Below are 17,174 nucleotides of genomic sequence, written 5' to 3'. Positions count from 1 at the left end.
ATGACAGCTGAGACAGGCTCCAGTCAGCCTGCAATCATCAGTAGAATAAAACACTGTGTAAAATTGATAGCAGAGTGCTGATGGCGTGCCATAAAGAACTGAAAAATACTGGTATGGGGGTAAAAAGTGATGCATGAGGAGGGAAAAGGTAAAAGATAAGTGGAAAGAGCTTCTGGGAGTAAGAAGAATGGTGAAGTCATTCAAGGACAGCAAAGAGGATATTTCTAAAGAAATAAAACTTTTTAAGCTTCCAATAAGAGATCAGGTGCAAGCGAGCCATCTATGTGGTGAACATCCACCTATTGATTTGTTGCCTGTGCCCTACTGCCCTTCTCTGCTAAACCAATAACAGCACTGAATTTCCAGCTCAGCCATGAGTAACCCCTATATGAACATTAAAATACTGGTCCTCTAGTAAATCTCAAACCAGCCAAATTCCAAACAAATAGCTTGCAGGCAGCAATGGTAAAAGCTGTTTGGATTTAAAATAGACTAATTTATCTTGAACACGGCGGAGATAATTCAGGTAAACAAAGCAATGCAGCTCCTTTTATTTAGGTACACAGGGAGGAATGTCAGGGTATAAGCTCTGAGAGCCATTACATTTTCTTTTTCAGTAAGTGTCAAGCATCCATTGACACGCTCCTTCTTGACCAACCTCCTCCTGCCATGGCTGGTAGTTAAAAGACTCAAACCATGCCAGGTATGCCAGCAAAAATGTAATTCAAAAACATCTCAGACGAGCAAAGCAGTGTAAAAGCTAATAGTTTCTGCATCACAACCAGGAACTTCCATTTGAGCACTTGAACCTATAAGCAGGACTACAGTAGACTGAGGTGTACATATGCTGCCATCTTATTTATTCTTTTTTCAGTTATATTAGTCTTGTAACCTTTCAACTCTTCTTATGGCCTAACTTTTGCAGTCTGTCATATTTGCTCTTTCTCTAACAGTTGGAGACAAGTGGAAGGGGGCAAAGGCCATTTCAGATGCAGGCAGACAGGAAGAGCAGACAGATCTGGTGCTGATACTGCCAAGCTTATTCTTCACTGTCTCATTACCAGCTGGCCAGTGCCTGCCTGCTGGCCTCCTCTTGGTCTCCCTCTCTCATTTTTCCCCCCCTTTCTTTGTCTTCATCTCTCGGTCATATACAGTTAAGACATATACACCTTAAAAGCAAACCAGTCCGACATAGTTGGCATCACTACAGCTCAAAATCTCACCTATACGCATTTTTTTTCCCATTTGAGTTACATTTTTCACTTAATCTTAGAGTTGGACAAACATAGTTTAAAGCAAACATTAAGCTTTTAACACAACTCCAATAAAAATCAATATAATAAGAAGAAAAAGCAAGAAAAAAATAAAGCATATACAAAAGCATAAGGCTAAAAATATATATGAAATAGTTCTCAATCTTTAACCAACAATGATGATTAATGTCAACAGAACTTTCTAATAGCTTAAGAAAAAAATTAATCAGGCCAGTACAAATTAAAGCTATTTGGTGGTAACTTTTAAATATGTTGCTGATTAGAAGTTTAGATATACTCTAAAAAAAGAAAAGATTCCTTAGGCCTAAAACATGATCAGCGGGTGATTTAAGGTGAAAATAAATAACAAAACTGATAAAACAAGTATAAACAACAAAGGGATAAAAACCAGGCGGCCGACGTAGTTTAAAGTGAAGAAAGAGCTAGAGGTGTGGAAGGTGTTTGATGCTGAGAATCAGAGAGGGATACGTTTGATTGGTTCCACCTGACTGGGAGTGGCAGGAGAAAATAAAGCGGATATGAGCTTGAATGTTTGTGTATATGAAGTGAAGAGAGTTTCTGGTGCCCTCTGGGTCATACAGAACGAAGCAGAGACTTCAATAGCTTCCACACAGTGCTTTAATTTAACAGACTCAATAACTTCTGCCTCAAGAGCTGCTCTGGCAGGCTGGGATCTGTTTTGGGGCAACACAAACACAAGGATGGAATAAAAAAAACTATATTTTAAAGATGAAAAAAAAAAAAAAGATTTAATCAAAGTTCCTAAGATTTTTTAAGAAGAATCCAATTTCAGCTCCAATTTACTTAGTAAAACTACAGCAGAGTCAACAGGGAATTACTCAAGGGAAGGATAACTCCTTGTCATCCCAAAACATAGGGAGCTGACAGTCCTCCAATGGTGGGTTAGCCTTTATTATGACACTGTAAAACATAGTGGGAATAAAGGCAACTTGAAATAAAAAAAAAAAACAAACAAGCAAACAAACAAGAAAAACTCAACAACAAAAACCAACAACAAGTCATGTCATCTCCAGAGTGCATCTCATACGCCTGTATGTCCCCCTCCAAGGACTCACAGAGGACTCTGTTAAAGTCTTAGTGGAGCCAGATGGCCCCCATCTTAGGTATTCAGCTGTAGCGGTGAGGTAAAAGCCAAGTAGGTGTCACAGTCAAAGACACCCGCCATTGCTATCAAAATATGTGAACACACTCAGAAAACGTACCAAATAGGCTTAATAAGGCTTTACAGTTTTGCTTTTTATAGACAGACATTATTGAGTTGTAGTTTTACGCAAGCATGTAGTTAGAATGCATCATTGTATCTCTGGTACTTGTGTGCATATCTTTACAAGTCCTCACTAGACTGTTATTAATTTCATTTCAAATCCTTACAAGATCCTGCATTTTGTCAAAGTTAATCCGTTCCCTCTATAATAAAACTGCTATAAAGTGCTTTTTTATGCATGTTTGTGTATAAACCAGACTTAATGCATAATAAATGTACTGTCAGACACCCTTTCCCATTGTAAGTATAAAAGCATGTGTTTCATACATTTTGATTGTCTGAGAAAAATAGTCTTGCTTAGGTGAATAATCAGCTATGCTCTGTGGAACTCATGCATCTCTATAACTACTACACTAATAATGGTTCTAATGCATAGCTGATCAAAATGCTGCTGCGCATTTGAATTTTATAATGCAATCAAATTTGTGGTCAAATGTGGATGCAGCTGAGCCCTCTCCCATATGTGTGCCATGGCTCTCCAGCCAAGTCACCCATCGTGGCGACCCATTTTCTGCCCGTCTAAATCCCAAACCACATCCCCTCTGTTTACTGGAAATCTTTCCCTTGTGCCTTGTCCTATATCCTGTAATCCTTTGCCATGTTCCAAGAACTCATGTTCAGCTATTGTCCTCCTCACCTGTTCTCCGCCGCCAATCATACAAATCACCTTTTGTCATTTCATTTCATCTTGAGCCAACTGTTCTGGAATTTTAAATCCCTGTGTTTTCTGCTGTGCAGTCACTCTTTTTTTCCCCCGTCTTCTTTACTTTCCGCCAACAATCTCCATTCCTGCATTTTCTTGACAGACGTTTCATTACAAACGTAGTCTTCCTTGGTTCCTTCCTGATATTAAATGGTTAATTTAGGAGCTTTGGGCCTAGTTAAAGATAGAAAACAGGGCCTTTCTGTTATCCTCCATAGACATTTATCTGTCAAATTCTCCTCCATCAACACACTTACCTCCTTCCTTTTCAGTGCTCTGTCTCGACTGCACAGGAGACCCGCTTTCTTCCTTTAGGCTCTGGGGTTGATTTTAATAAGTTCACATTTGTCATCTGCTTGTGTGGAAAGCTGTGGATTTGTTCTGTACTCCTTCTGAAGACCCTAGTGTACCAGTGCCAAGGTATATAATCTAAATTCCACATTGAATGTTCGCTGCTGAGGAGTATTTTTGCCTGTCTATGGATTTTCCAGGTTGGAGCGAACAAAATTGAGCTTTGGTGTGAAAATACCAACCTATCATATAGTGACCTGTATCAGATTATTTTAATTTGTTTCTAATCCGCTGCAAATTGGAAAATTTGAATATTTTTCATAATACTTAACAGCATTATTTAAACTACCTGAAGGTGATGCCATCAACAACACCTTTCAACTATGAACAACAGGTTTGGCATGTTGCTATTAAAAAAGGCAATTATTTTAGCAAATGACAAGTAGGAAATGCAGAGTAGGGCAGAGGTGCTTTTTTTCTATCCTTTCAAAGCTTTTAGCATCGATGTATCAGAGAACCTGCAAGATTTTTAAATTACAGTTGCCTTTTAGAAACATCACATTAAAGACTACTGATGGCTCCAAATACTGCTGGTAGTGAAGCAAGCTGCTAAATGTAGGGCTGCAACTAACCATTATTTTGCAAATCGATTAATCTGTCGATTAATAGATTAATAATCTGATAGCAAAAGGTTCCTTAAAGATGATTTTTTTTTATCAAGTTAAACAAGGTGAAACTAAAACTTTTCCACTTGAGGAGTTCTGGATAGAGCATATTGACTGAGGAAAAGTTTATATATTTTCTTTGCAATTTTGTTAAAATTGTTGCTCAAGATGGGTCGCTCTGTCCTCTAAAGGCACATTTTAGAGTCTCTACACTTCAATCAGAAAAAAATCTAATACTAAATTAGTTGACAATAATTACAATAATCGATTCATCCGATTAGTTGTTTCAGCCAATGTTAAATGTTAAAACAAGATGCTAATAGCCGTTTCAATGAAACATCTATATATAATTTTGAGGAGCGGTGTGAAGGTGTGAAAATGAAACATCTACAAAATGCAAAAATAGGATATCAGTGAAAATCCTGATTGTGGTGTCTTTAACCTTTGCTCTGTATTTTACATTATGCGCTTTGTCATCTGCTTGTCTCACATTTACAAATGGTTGAGACATTAGTCAAATGTCTCCAGGGGGTTTGGATAGAAAAGAAAACAAATGTGGGAGGCATAGCTCTTCTAAGGTAATTATCATACAAGTAGCTTTAAAGGGGGCAGAAAATGGTTAAATAGCTTAGTCCCATCAAAGTTATTGAAATAATAACTGCATATATGCACCTGAGCGATTTTGGGGAAGGTGGCGCTATATTCCTAACAGTAAAATGCTGCCCACAGCAGGGTGGGGGGATCTGACATCTAGAAAGACACAGTGTTTGTGCTGCCAGCCAGGCAGCATTAGCTCAGCTTAATTGAGCCCAGGAATCAAGGCAGGTGGCAGGAGAGTAGAAAAAAGGAAAAAAAGAGACATCTGTACCATGCGGGTCTATGTAGTGAAATCAGTTAAACAAAGGTGGAATGAAAAAGACACAGTCTGGTACGAGGCAGCACGTTTGCTCACCGTAGATAATCTCAGAACACCTTTAGATATATTATATCCATGCTCAATCTCAAATAGCTCTTTTTATCATATCCTACTGTTATGGTACAGCTGCTTTATCTGTGGATACTCTTTTTTTTTTTTCTTTGGGATGCCCAGGCACATCTGTCAGCTGCTGTAGTATGACTGGATGCCCAATCAATCAAATTCAACACCAGAATCTAAGCGCTGCTAATGAGAGTTTCAGCTATTGCATGAATGACAACTGATTAGTACAATCAAAAAATTCTGTAATTAACAAACATTCTTTAAAATTTCCAAGACAGTGCAGTAGCAAATTCCCCAGTTGTTAAAAATATTATCATGGTTCAGGTAAATCGGGTATTTTAACCACAGATCTGACATCGTTTGAATGTATGAAGTCAAAGTTTTGAAAATTGAAATTTTACTAGAAAAACCCAGACAAAATTAAATGGAGAAATACATACATTTTAGGAAGGTTTTTTTTTTTTTTTATAAAAAAAAGAAAACTACTTACTTTCTGTAAATCCTGCTCTGGGTTCCTTTTTTTTGCCTCTCTAATTAACTTTCTTTCTTTCACTCTAAACAAGGTCCAGTGACTGAAAAGCTTCAAAACCATTTGGAGATGAAAATTCCCGCCATAAATGCCTCATGATATTTTAAAACCCGATGGATAAACCTCATGCAAAGATATCCTTTTCTTTGCCTTTGTATTTGTTTTGGGGGGGTGGAAGATTTACCTCTGATGATGGAGAGCTTGGCATTGACGGTGATCTCTCCTGCGCTGTTCTCGGCTACACATTCGTAAATGTTCTCATCACGTGGCGCTCGAAGAGGTTGGATTCTGAGCACAGCGCCAGCACCCTCGTCAAATTCAATGGTCTGTGAAATGAAGCACAAAGACAAAAAGTTTTATTGCTTTTGTTTGCAATTTCAATCCAAATACCAAAAGATTCTAACTTTGTTGTAAAGCAGATCACCAGAAAAAGGTAGTAACCATTGGTTACATGGAGCTCGAGGGACTTCTATGTGAATATAAACTATCTAGGAATATAGTGTCATCTTCTAGTCTAGAATAAATTACTTTGCTTTGCTTACTTTTATATGATCTGCTATTTTAGGAAAGCCATTCCAGTAAGTCGTGGAACTATACCGCTTAATAGAATAAAACATTGATCCACTAAATCAGGATATTGAAATATAAACACAGTATATAAGCGTTATCAGAACTGAGCTGTAATGATAACATACACAGTATATGGTTTTTAGCTTGTCATTGTTATCATAACAGGATTAATACATTTTATTGAAACGGTCAACTGGACACAAGTATGAAGATGGTACCGCTGTGATCGATAAATGTAAACACATGCCCCACATTTTTGGTATATTCTTCTGAAAGAAGAGAATCATTAAAAAAACAGTTTTCCTCCACAGTTCGTGCTTTTTGTTTTGATCTTGCTAAAATCTTTAATCATGCTTTTTTTGCTTTGTTCTTTTTTTCCTTTTGCTTGGTTTTGTTGAAAGAACTCAGAACAGCAAAGACAGATATCTCATGGATTAGGATTGTGGTCGCTACAAACAGAAGCTTATTATTTGTTTAAATAATTTATTATATTTGTGAGGGACAGTATCAATATTGCATTTAGAGAATCTGGCCATCATTTGATTTAAATATCCTTTTCCATGCCTAATCTCACCATTTATCAATAGACCAATAGGTACAAAAGTAAAATTTTAATGGTGACAGTTCTGGAGAAAAAATGTTTCTAGCTGTTGAAACATAATTATTTGGTCTCCATTTGGATAGACTGGTCAGCCTCAGCAAATGCTGCAGTTTAAGGGTCAGCCTCCTAAATGGAAGCTTATACGATTTCAACCAAGGCTTTATTGCTCGGCTGTCGGAGCAGTGTGTGACTTTGAGACACAAACAGGAGTCTTCAGCAGCTCTGCTGTTCCTGTGAAGCACATCCCTAGCCTGAGCCGCTAATTAGGCTAAAAACACTGCCGAGCATGGCAACATGATCAATATCAAAGCAGCTGTCTAGAGGGCAGAAGAGATAAGAACAAAAATAAAACTACCACTTCAAAACCCACTTTAAAACATTTTTTTCTTGTCCGACTAAATGAAGCGTCCGTTTGGCTCGAATCCTTCGCCCCCTTGGCTTTGTTTACCACATAGCATGCAGAGGAGGAGCAAGCACAAAATAAGACTTTTTATTTTGTCTTCAGTTGGGATTCTGGTCTTCCTGTGGTTGCTGCTCTCTGCTGGGGGGGGGTCTCCTTTTTCGCGCCCTCCCCCATGGTTTCCCTCATGATGCCAGTTGATTTGTGCGGGTTCGAGTGTGCACATTGATCTGAGTGCTGTCACTGTTGTCATTGTTAAATAAAGCAACTTTTTAATTAAGAGACATTGAGCATCAGTCAAGACTTTTAGAGATGCCATCTGGGATGCCTGCCGAGAAGTGAATAACAAACATCATGAATAACGCACAGGCATAATCATGCAGACAGGGCTGCTTCCAGGAAAAGAAAAAAAAAAAGAGCTACGGAAAAATGTGACAATAACAGAGTCAGTCAAGTGCAAAAAGGAAGGGGGATGCTCTGCATTTCATTACTGTGCAGCTGTAGCTAATGATGGATGTGTTAATGTTTAAAGGTTAAAGAAGTGAATCCCTGAAAGGTGTGATGACAGTGGTCTGCATCAGTTTGCAAAAATCTTGATACTGTAGGAAAGCTAAAAATAAAAATAAAAAATCGAAAAAGCTTATATTATATTAAAAATGAAAGAAAACTACTGGCAATAAACAAGAAAGCTCAAAGTCAAAACTGTTATAAAAATTTACAAAATATTCATAGATCTTGACATTTTCTCATTTAATTTCATACTACAACCACAAACTACCTTCTACATGTATTTTTCAACACAAAATAGCACATAAATATAATCAAAGTTAAAATAATGTGCAAATAAAAAAATCCCTCCCCTCTGAGCCACCTCTTTGCAGCACAGTTTTTCTTGCAGTTGCATCTGGAAGTGTTTTGAGTTATCTCTCTACCTGCATTGCTCATAATTTCAATCAATAGCTCCTAACATGAATAAACTATGCTGGAAGGTGAAATCTGAAGCTCCCTCTAATCTCAAGTCTTGAACAGTTTTACCTTTTAATTACCTTAACTCATTCTTTGATCAAATCTGACCAGCTTCCCCGTCTCTTAAGAAAACTAGCTTTCTAGTTTCCATCATGTATCATGATGGAGTTTGTGTGTTCAGGGTGAATTGCAGTGGTAACAACATACCAAAACCCACTATAATGTTCTGATAAACAAGAGAAAATGTATGTTTACTGTGTTCCCTACATGGCTTTAGGCAAAACTCATCCAACTACTAAGTTTTATTTTTTCCAACTTCAGCTTAATCTTGCTATTCATCCATTAAGATCATATTTCTGTAATGCCCAATCAATACATTTTTGCTGCCATTTGTGCAGCGTCGGGGCTAAAACCGGAAACCCACCAGATGGAGGACAAACCTCTACATCCAGAGCCAACATTACCTTTGCACCATTCATTAATACAATAATTACTGCTGGTCTATTGCATAAAGTACTAAAAATATAAATGTAATTTGTGTTTGTAAAAAGATAAAAAATGTGAAGAAGTTCAATGTTTGTGACTTCTACATTGAGATTTAGAGGTACATTCTTTCATGCAGTTTGCTGTAAATCCAAATGAACATGAAGAAGTAGTCCTCCAGTATCACGCATCAAAATGATTGATTCCGATATGTGTTATGAGGTTAGATTTTTTTAATTTACTTTACAAGACCTGCATGCAAGCAATTAGAGTTGTAATCTGTTGGCTTAGTGCTGTATGACATGGCAGTAACAAATACTCTGTCTCCTCATATTAATTCAGCCCAGCACACCTGCAAAAAGGAGAAAGGCACAGCATATTCCACAAACTTACCTCTATGCGCTGAGAGTTCACCTTCTTTCCTTTCTTGTTCCAACTAACTTTCGGCTTGGGGTCGCCTGTTGCCTGGCAGACAAAGGAGACCACGCCCCCTGAGACACCAATCTGGTCAACGGGAACTTTAGTGAAGCGCGGCGGTGCTGGAGAGCAAAGAAAAACATACATTACCACAGGCCATAAGATAAATGCTGCAGCACTGGTGCTAACTCAGTTCCTTTAATTACATTTCACAAAGAACTCACTTCCAAATGTCAACCGAGTTGGTGTGCTAGCATCCACACATCTTATCTGGCTCTGTATCTAATTTTCACTCTACGCCACTTATTTGAATCCACTGCTCAAACTGCAGTGCTTTACAACTTTCAAATTTATATCGGAATGCCCAGGTCGTGATTATTACAGGCCTACATATATATCATTCCACGAGGAAATAGACAAAGGACAATGGTCGGTGGAGACGAAAGGCTTTGGAAAAGATCATTAAAGTTATGACCCCATGAAAGGGAGTTTTCCCCTTTATGGTGATAACCAACAGTTTCTGTTACTGGACATGGTGCAAAACTATCAGTAGCTGAACTCCGCTGACTTAATATACGCTGCCTTTTTTTAACAACTGAGAAATGTCTGTTAAATTATCCATCTCAGTCCATCAAAAGTTTTATAAAAGTCTGGGTTAAAGTAGGTTTAAGATAACAAACTGGATAAAAAAAAAGAAGAAAAAAGAAACACAGCCTCCTGGGGAACTTGTTAAATCTGAATCACACAGATATACGGCAATGATCAAACGGCCAAGCGCACAACATCAAATTAATAATTGAGGGACCACGGGCCGACACGGGTCTCTGAGCACTGCTAAACACATATGAGGGAGAATTCCTGCATTCGTTATCAGGCGCAGAGAGGTGTGAGGAAGGAGAATGAAGCAAAAAGGAATGGCATGAGACATGGCAGAGGAAAAGAACAAGGGTGAGTGCTGTGCCTCTGGAAAATAGGGCAGCTACATTCAAATTTTTAACTCACTGCCTCAAAATATTAAGCCCAACATTTCAGATGTAAATATTCTGTAGAGATCAAACCAACCGCTATACATCCCTTCAGATGACCCTTTCATTTATAACAGAATTGATAGGCACTATAAAGGACAAACAAAATCATTTTCTCAGTCTTCTAAAGCTAAATGCCATATATGTGATTTATGAGCCATTTAAGTTCAGTCCACTGTTATGGCGCCTGTGCTGGTAGTGTGAAAGGAAAGCTGAAACATCAAAAGTGCTTTTAAACTGTTGAAAAGAAATCAACCCAAAAAAATAAAACTTCTATCAACTGTGTATTTCTCAGCGCTCTATATGCTAAGCATACAGAAAAGTCGTAGTGTGATATGAGCACCTTAGCCCTCCAGGAAGTTGCCTTCCTCATCTTCCTTAAGCATAAAAACGATCCCTTCGGGCAATTTACACTTTCAATTTCCATCCTGAACATCACTGAGCGGTTTTACACAACACAGCTCCTCCAGATTTGACCTCCCTTTACAATTTGCCCTCTGTTGAGACAGAAAAGGGCTTTACACACAGCAAGCCCATGGTAGCGGTTCTTACTGAAGGCCGGCAGTCTTTGATTGGTTTTCCCGTGGACCGTTTGACATTTCCACCCAGTCGCATTCTCCCCCTCTCTCCTGTTTCGCAAGATGAGATAGATGTAGAATAAATGTGAACGCCTGGATGTTTGTCTGAATTTATCCTCTGACCGATTCAAGACTTTTCTTTAATACAATGTACTGCATATAGTTTTTTTTTTAGTATTACCTGAGGTTTAAATAAAATGGCCATGTATCCAAATAAATACTATAAAAAACTTTAAGAAAAAAACAGATGGGACAGAAATAAAACTGAAATGTGACACAGTCATGAATGACAGGACAAGAAAAGGAGCAAGTGGAAAGGTCAGTGTTGGAAAGAATGCTGAAATGGTGGCGAGAGGAGGTGACAGGTCTAGAAGCTGGAAAATTGTCAAGAATGTGCGAGTCATTAAAAGTGCTAGACGACTTGTCAAAAAGTTTTCCTAAAATTCACAAACTTTAGCTCTTATTTAAAAGTGCAAAATGCTAAGCTGCTCTACAAAACGATGTGCCACAGGGTCTACACCTTATGAAAGAGACGTGTATTTAATCAAAACCTGTTCAGAACCTTTTTAATTTCCATCTATAAAACATTAGGATACTCCTAAAGTAACAAAACTACTTTCAGTTGCACTTTCTAAACAAAGGCTTAACCTAAGGCTTCATAGATATTCCTGCACCTCATTATTTAAAAGATGCAAATCTATATAAATTAGTTTTTGTGTTACCACTACCAATAAGTAATCAAGGATACTTTGCACAGCAGCTTTCACACAAGAGAATCAAGCATCCATCCTTTTTCTACTGCTTAATCTTTGTCTAGGGTCGCGGTGAGGCCGGTACCTATCTCTGGCCGTCTACAGGCAAGAGGCGGGGTACAACCTGGACAGGACGCCAGACTTTCGCAGGGCAACACAGAGACACACAACCATTGACACACAAACACACCTAAGGGGACTTTAGAGAAGCTAATTAACCTTTACTTTCACGTTTTTGAATTGTGGAAGGAAGTTTTTAGTATCTGGAGAGAACCCACGCAAGCTCATGGAGAACATGTAAACTCCATGCAGAAAGACCAGGAATCGAAGAAAAACCTTAGGAATTAAATTATATAATAATTATATATATAATATTATTAATTCTTTACAATAAAATAAAGTTAAATTAGGATAGATGGTATTTATTCATAAATAAAGGAAAAAATATCCATTCAGGAGTCAAAGTAGACTAGAATACAATTTGATTATTCTCAAGGAAAAGTTCATCCATAGATAATTATTTCTATTTTATATTTGCAAACTCATATTTTTTTCATTCTCAACATAAATAAGGCTCATACAAGTTTAAGGAGTAATTGTTTCTAGGCATAGATTTATCAAACACAAACGTTTTTCATACTTGACTCAACTTAGTTGTCTGAACTGTAAAATGATACTTCATCGTCCTTAATGTACCCATATAACTTTGTTCTAGCTCTATAAATCTGTTTGGTAATGTATTTGCTTTTGACTTGAGTGCACAGCAGAATACAAGGTTACTCCTAAGGCCCCGTGGGACTGCAGGTGGAGAGGTGACTGCATGTAATGTGAACTATTCCTAATAACAACCAGATATCCCCACCATATCAGATGTAAGCAATATCAAAACATTAGCAGTAAATCACCCAGGGTCTTTCTGTCAGGTTCAACCTAACTACAGCGCAGCTGCACTCCTAGCCCAGTATGGATTAGCTAGAAAAAGCAACTCACATTGACCCATCTATGGCTTAGACTGCAGAAATTGGTGCTTGTGATAACAGAAGTTCACATGAGTTGTACGTTTTTTCTTGGATTTTACGCAAAACTTTTTATCCATGTGCAAAAATATAGTTTTTCATCCTCCAATAACCAAGTGCTTTAACCTCTGTTTCAGTTTTTCCAATTTATTTTATTTTTTTACGAGTCAAGTTAGCATAAGTTGGTGGTTTGATTTTGTTCGGAAATTCACCAGAACTTTCTAATGACTTTTCCCGTTTGTCTCATGAAAATCAGGAGCTTGATCCAGGGGCCACCATCGTGTCTGGCAAAACTTTCTTCTGCCGGAATCATTCCATAAAGATGTGCAGCCTTGATTACAGCAACCACACTGTACAATGGCTAATGTGAGTGCACACACTGTTTTACTGTTTTGGTCTTTATGCGAAGTCTGCATCTCAGCGACGCCATAGTCATTGATTCCAGACCCAGCATTACACACTTCCCCGTGAGCTAAAATGCTTTTTTCTATAGTCCCCAGTTTTGTTTTCCAAAAAGTGAAAATCACAAAATGGTTTTTATCATCTATCAGAAACTATATACTAATGGCTTAACCATTAATGAGGACAAAAGAAACGGAGAAAATACTACACAGAAAAATTGCTTGTGTATTATCATTTGTTTATGGTTAATTATAACAGTGCTTTTGTGTGTATTTACCATCAAGCACCCCTTCAGCTGAATGTGTAAGAATTACAATTATACTGCATTTACTACAGGGGGTATGGGGTTTATGATTGTGTGAACTCTGATGAGTGTAATTAACCTTCTTTTTTTTTCTCTGTTCTCTTTAGCTATGTGCCTCTGGGCCTCATCTGCCAGTTAGTGCTGACTTTAAGCGTGGTCTTTTTTTTTCACCTCTAATTTCAACCTTACCAACACCAATAATTGCAGTGTGGAAAAGGTTGAACAAGGTCTGGCTTTTAAGTGCTTAAAATGTTTTGTGGTCAAGAGTGATGGCACATAACAACCCAAAATATTAACAGGTGCTATATGTAGGTTGTGACATCAGAATGAAATAAACTACAGTGCAAAAGTGAGCAGAAGCTTTCAGGCTTTGTGCTCAATCATATCGCTTGGTAATGCTGACAGCTGAGCAAAGGGAGTTGGTAAAGTTGCTAAGTTGTTAACCTATGGCGGCTACACCTTGAGTATTTCAATTCCATGGCACTTTTTCTTTCCTTCCAAATCTTCCTATCAGAACATTTATCCTTCCATGTAAAATAGAATTTTAACAAAATATGCTTTCATTTCTTAACAATTTCATATATCAAGCTATATTGGCTAAATATTTTTTTTTGCAGCTATAATATTCTATTGCTACTTGACAAGAATCTTTCATCTCCGAGGAAATATATATATTTTCTTTTAAACGTAAATTACAGTTTGGGGTAAAAGTTCTCAATAACTTCAAATGCAATCATCATCATTATATAAATCCTTCTAAGAAAGAGATAGTGACTCACTTTTGATATGCTACATTTAGTAGGATTTCATATTTCAAAAACCTGTTAGTTTAACAACAATATTTCAATGCATGTACTAGATTTTATACTTATAGAGGGTACCACCTCCATTATCAAACAGCTACTGTGTTAATCACCATTTATAAAGCTATGGTAAAATAATCAAATAAACAAATATTTATTGAAAAGATACATAGACAGAAAGAATTCTAAGAAAATATGTAAAAAAAAAAAAAAAACAATCTGTACAGAAAACTCATACACATGATACAGCAGTAATGAGTAGGGCTGGGTAAAAAAATCGATTTAATTGATTTTGAATCGATTCCTTTACATTTTTGCAGGATCGATTTCTAGGGTATGAGATTGATTAGTTTTATAGTGATGAAGGACAGATGCACTCAAGAATATAAAACAAATAATAGCCAATAGGTTGACTGAAGACATTAACAAATGGGGGCTGACCAGCAAACACCCTGTAGTTGTTACAGACAACTCTGCAAATATAGTTTGTGCAGTGAAGATAATGCAGCTAATGCAATACCGCTGTGTCCCCGCTGTGTCACGTCTGCTTGCTCGAGTGAGGCTTTTCTTTTCACAAACAAGTTTGCACTTATGAGACAGTTTTGTTCACATCTCAAGTTTAAACTGTCTGATTTACAAGTTTGCGCTTTGTGTTTAATATGGCAGGAAAAAATAAAATATATGAGTATTTTGAAACACAGTTGAACCACTTTCATTATTGTAAAAACAGATCGAATCGAAATTAATCAATTTAGAACTGTATGAATCAAAATCAAATCGATTCATGACTTTGGCAAAAATACCCAGCCCTAGTAATGAGATAAATACTTGAGCTTGTTTCCCAATGTATTCAGTAATTTACAACAAAAATCTGTCTTCAATGTATTTGGAATAATACAGATCATGATGGCAGACTTGATTTTAAATTAAAAGAAACAGATAAACTCAAAACCACTAAGTGACTGTAAAAGCAGGAGAGACCCATCGTGTTTACATTCAAACCCACATCAATAGTTTGTACCAAGCAATGTAATCTTTCGGGAGGTATAGTTAACAAAGGCCTCACAATGCAAACAGTCTTAAGATAATTGGCATTTATCTGCATATTTGATATGAAACATGTTTAAGCTGTAAGGTATTCTGTACAATCTTTTAATGTGATACAGTAACTCTAATGGTTCACTTCTAAGATGTAGTCCTATTATCAGTTCACAACTCTGAAGAAAAGACTGTAGAAATAAAAAAGTAAGATTAATATCTGATTGAAAGGTTTAAGCTCAACTTATCTTAAGCGAAAGTGCCTATTTTCCAATTCAAAAAAACAAGCAAAAAAATGTTATACAGTAGATTTTAACATCAATATTATGGGGAAAGAGTGACCCTAACCCTAAAAAGGTGAATATTACTTACTGTTAAGTAACCTATTTAAAAACTAAAAAGGATAAATTGAAACTTAAATCTTCAAGAAGTATGATGGACGAAGCCAAAAATTTAAACTGGGTTACATTTTCAACCCCTTTGCAAAGTTCGACTGAAGAACTACTTCTTTATGCCATTTATGAGATTCAAACTAAACTTTTAGGAAAAGATTTCAATTGGGATTTTATATTCATATTTAAAAGGGAGTTTCTTTGTTTAATTTCATAATCCTCTGATAAACTGGTGGTTTTCCAAAATGTGTCCAGACAGAAAATAAAACTAAAATAGAACAATATTTAAATACACTCTTCATTGATACAATAATCTTAACAAATATGTCTTCTTGAGATTTTGCAAAAATCCAGTTGCATTGAAAATGAAGACGTGAAAGCTACAATATTTAACAACTTTACTACATAATTAATGCCTAAATTAGAAAGAGGTTGCAACCTGCTACATTACAGCAAAACAAAACAGACTCTGGTGAGGAAGAAAATACAACAGTCTCTTTTTGCACTGCTACGGCATTAAAAGGAATGCGCTATCAGAAAAGAATGACAGGTTTGTATTTGGGTGAAAACATCCTTTAAGAGATTATCTTAATGGTATGAATATGTTTTAACCCTGATGGTCCATTTTCTGGTGAGGCAAAATGAGGTTTTTACACCTGGAATAGTGAGATGTGATGGTGACAGGGCATTGTGATCTGTTCAACATCCTTTGGTGTGACATTGAACTGGAGTACTGAAACTGAAATAAGTACAGAAAATTTCAGGTTTCTTTATCTGTCTGTGCAGTTTTTTTCAAATGTATCTTTGCATTTATTGTAACGCGTCTTAAAATATGTTTATGAATAAAAAAGTGAGTAAGCATGCCTCATGTTTTCAGATATGACATTGAAAGGACATTCTTCCTGCAGTGGACATTTGTCCCTTTCAACGTCTCCCTCTGTTCCCTAAGCTTTTCTCAAACAGACTGAGGTACAGCAGAGCCCAGATAAGCACACAGAGTCCGGTCTTTATCAGGCTGGCAGGGGGATATGGCCTCGGCTAAAATAACCAGCAATGGGGGCATTGCTATCTTCACACCTCCCCAAGAATAGAACTGATCAACGCACAGGGGGCTGCTCAGAAAGAGGGGAGGGGGAACACTCACACTGTGCACACAGACGCCTGTTTTGCTAATACAGCAACCACCTGCTACCGGCCGCTACCTCTGCTGGACCCGATAACACAGAACACAGTGGCACTGCGATTTCAACGTGGTAGAGAGTGGGAGGTGGGAATGTGAATATTAGATGGCTCCATTTACAGTACTTTACTGTTGTTGTTTGATGGGGAGGGGGGCTGTACGAGAAGGTGGGGACTGGCTTTATGACTAATACCATAATTGGCAGGAAAAAGGTTCTCTACTCATAAATAGGAGCCATTACCCACTGAATTAGCAAAGTGGGAGACAAAATGATGCAGAGCCATTCAGTCATTTGTGGAGAAAGGAAGATAACTGGTAAAAAAAAGCACTTGTTATCCATCTTGCTACAAATAGGTATCTTTCACAGCACATTTCCCACTAACATCTGAAAGGAACAGCTGGTAAAATAGAGGTGTCAAAACCTAAAAACTGAATGCAACTTCTTTGGTAAATTGGAATCCCCTCCAACAATCTATCGCTCTCTCTCTCATATATTATATATATATATATATATATATATA

At 37.2% G+C, this 17,174-nt stretch overlaps 1 protein-coding gene across 11 annotated transcripts in view; it reads right to left on the bottom strand.

Annotated features, from left to right (window-relative positions):
• The window catches only part of LOC107083665 (receptor-type tyrosine-protein phosphatase S-like), a 272,199-nt gene that overhangs the window by 110,826 nt on the left and 144,199 nt on the right, over positions 1-17,174 (bottom strand). For all 11 annotated transcript variants that reach the window (XM_015373047.1, XM_015373045.1, XM_015373049.1 and 8 more), the window contains 2 exons: positions 9,140-9,285; positions 5,911-6,052 (listed from right to left, as the gene is read on the bottom strand). In XM_015373047.1, the coding sequence (XP_015228533.1) occupies positions 5,911-6,052; positions 9,140-9,285 (288 nt within the window). The remainder of the gene's footprint in view (positions 1-5,910; positions 6,053-9,139; positions 9,286-17,174) is intronic.

Source organism: Cyprinodon variegatus, unplaced genomic scaffold (assembly GCF_000732505.1).
Source record: "Cyprinodon variegatus isolate N-32 unplaced genomic scaffold, C_variegatus-1.0 Scaffold80, whole genome shotgun sequence".
Taxonomy (NCBI): domain Eukaryota; kingdom Metazoa; phylum Chordata; class Actinopteri; order Cyprinodontiformes; family Cyprinodontidae; genus Cyprinodon; species Cyprinodon variegatus.
This window is presented reverse-complemented; position numbering and strand designations above follow the sequence as displayed.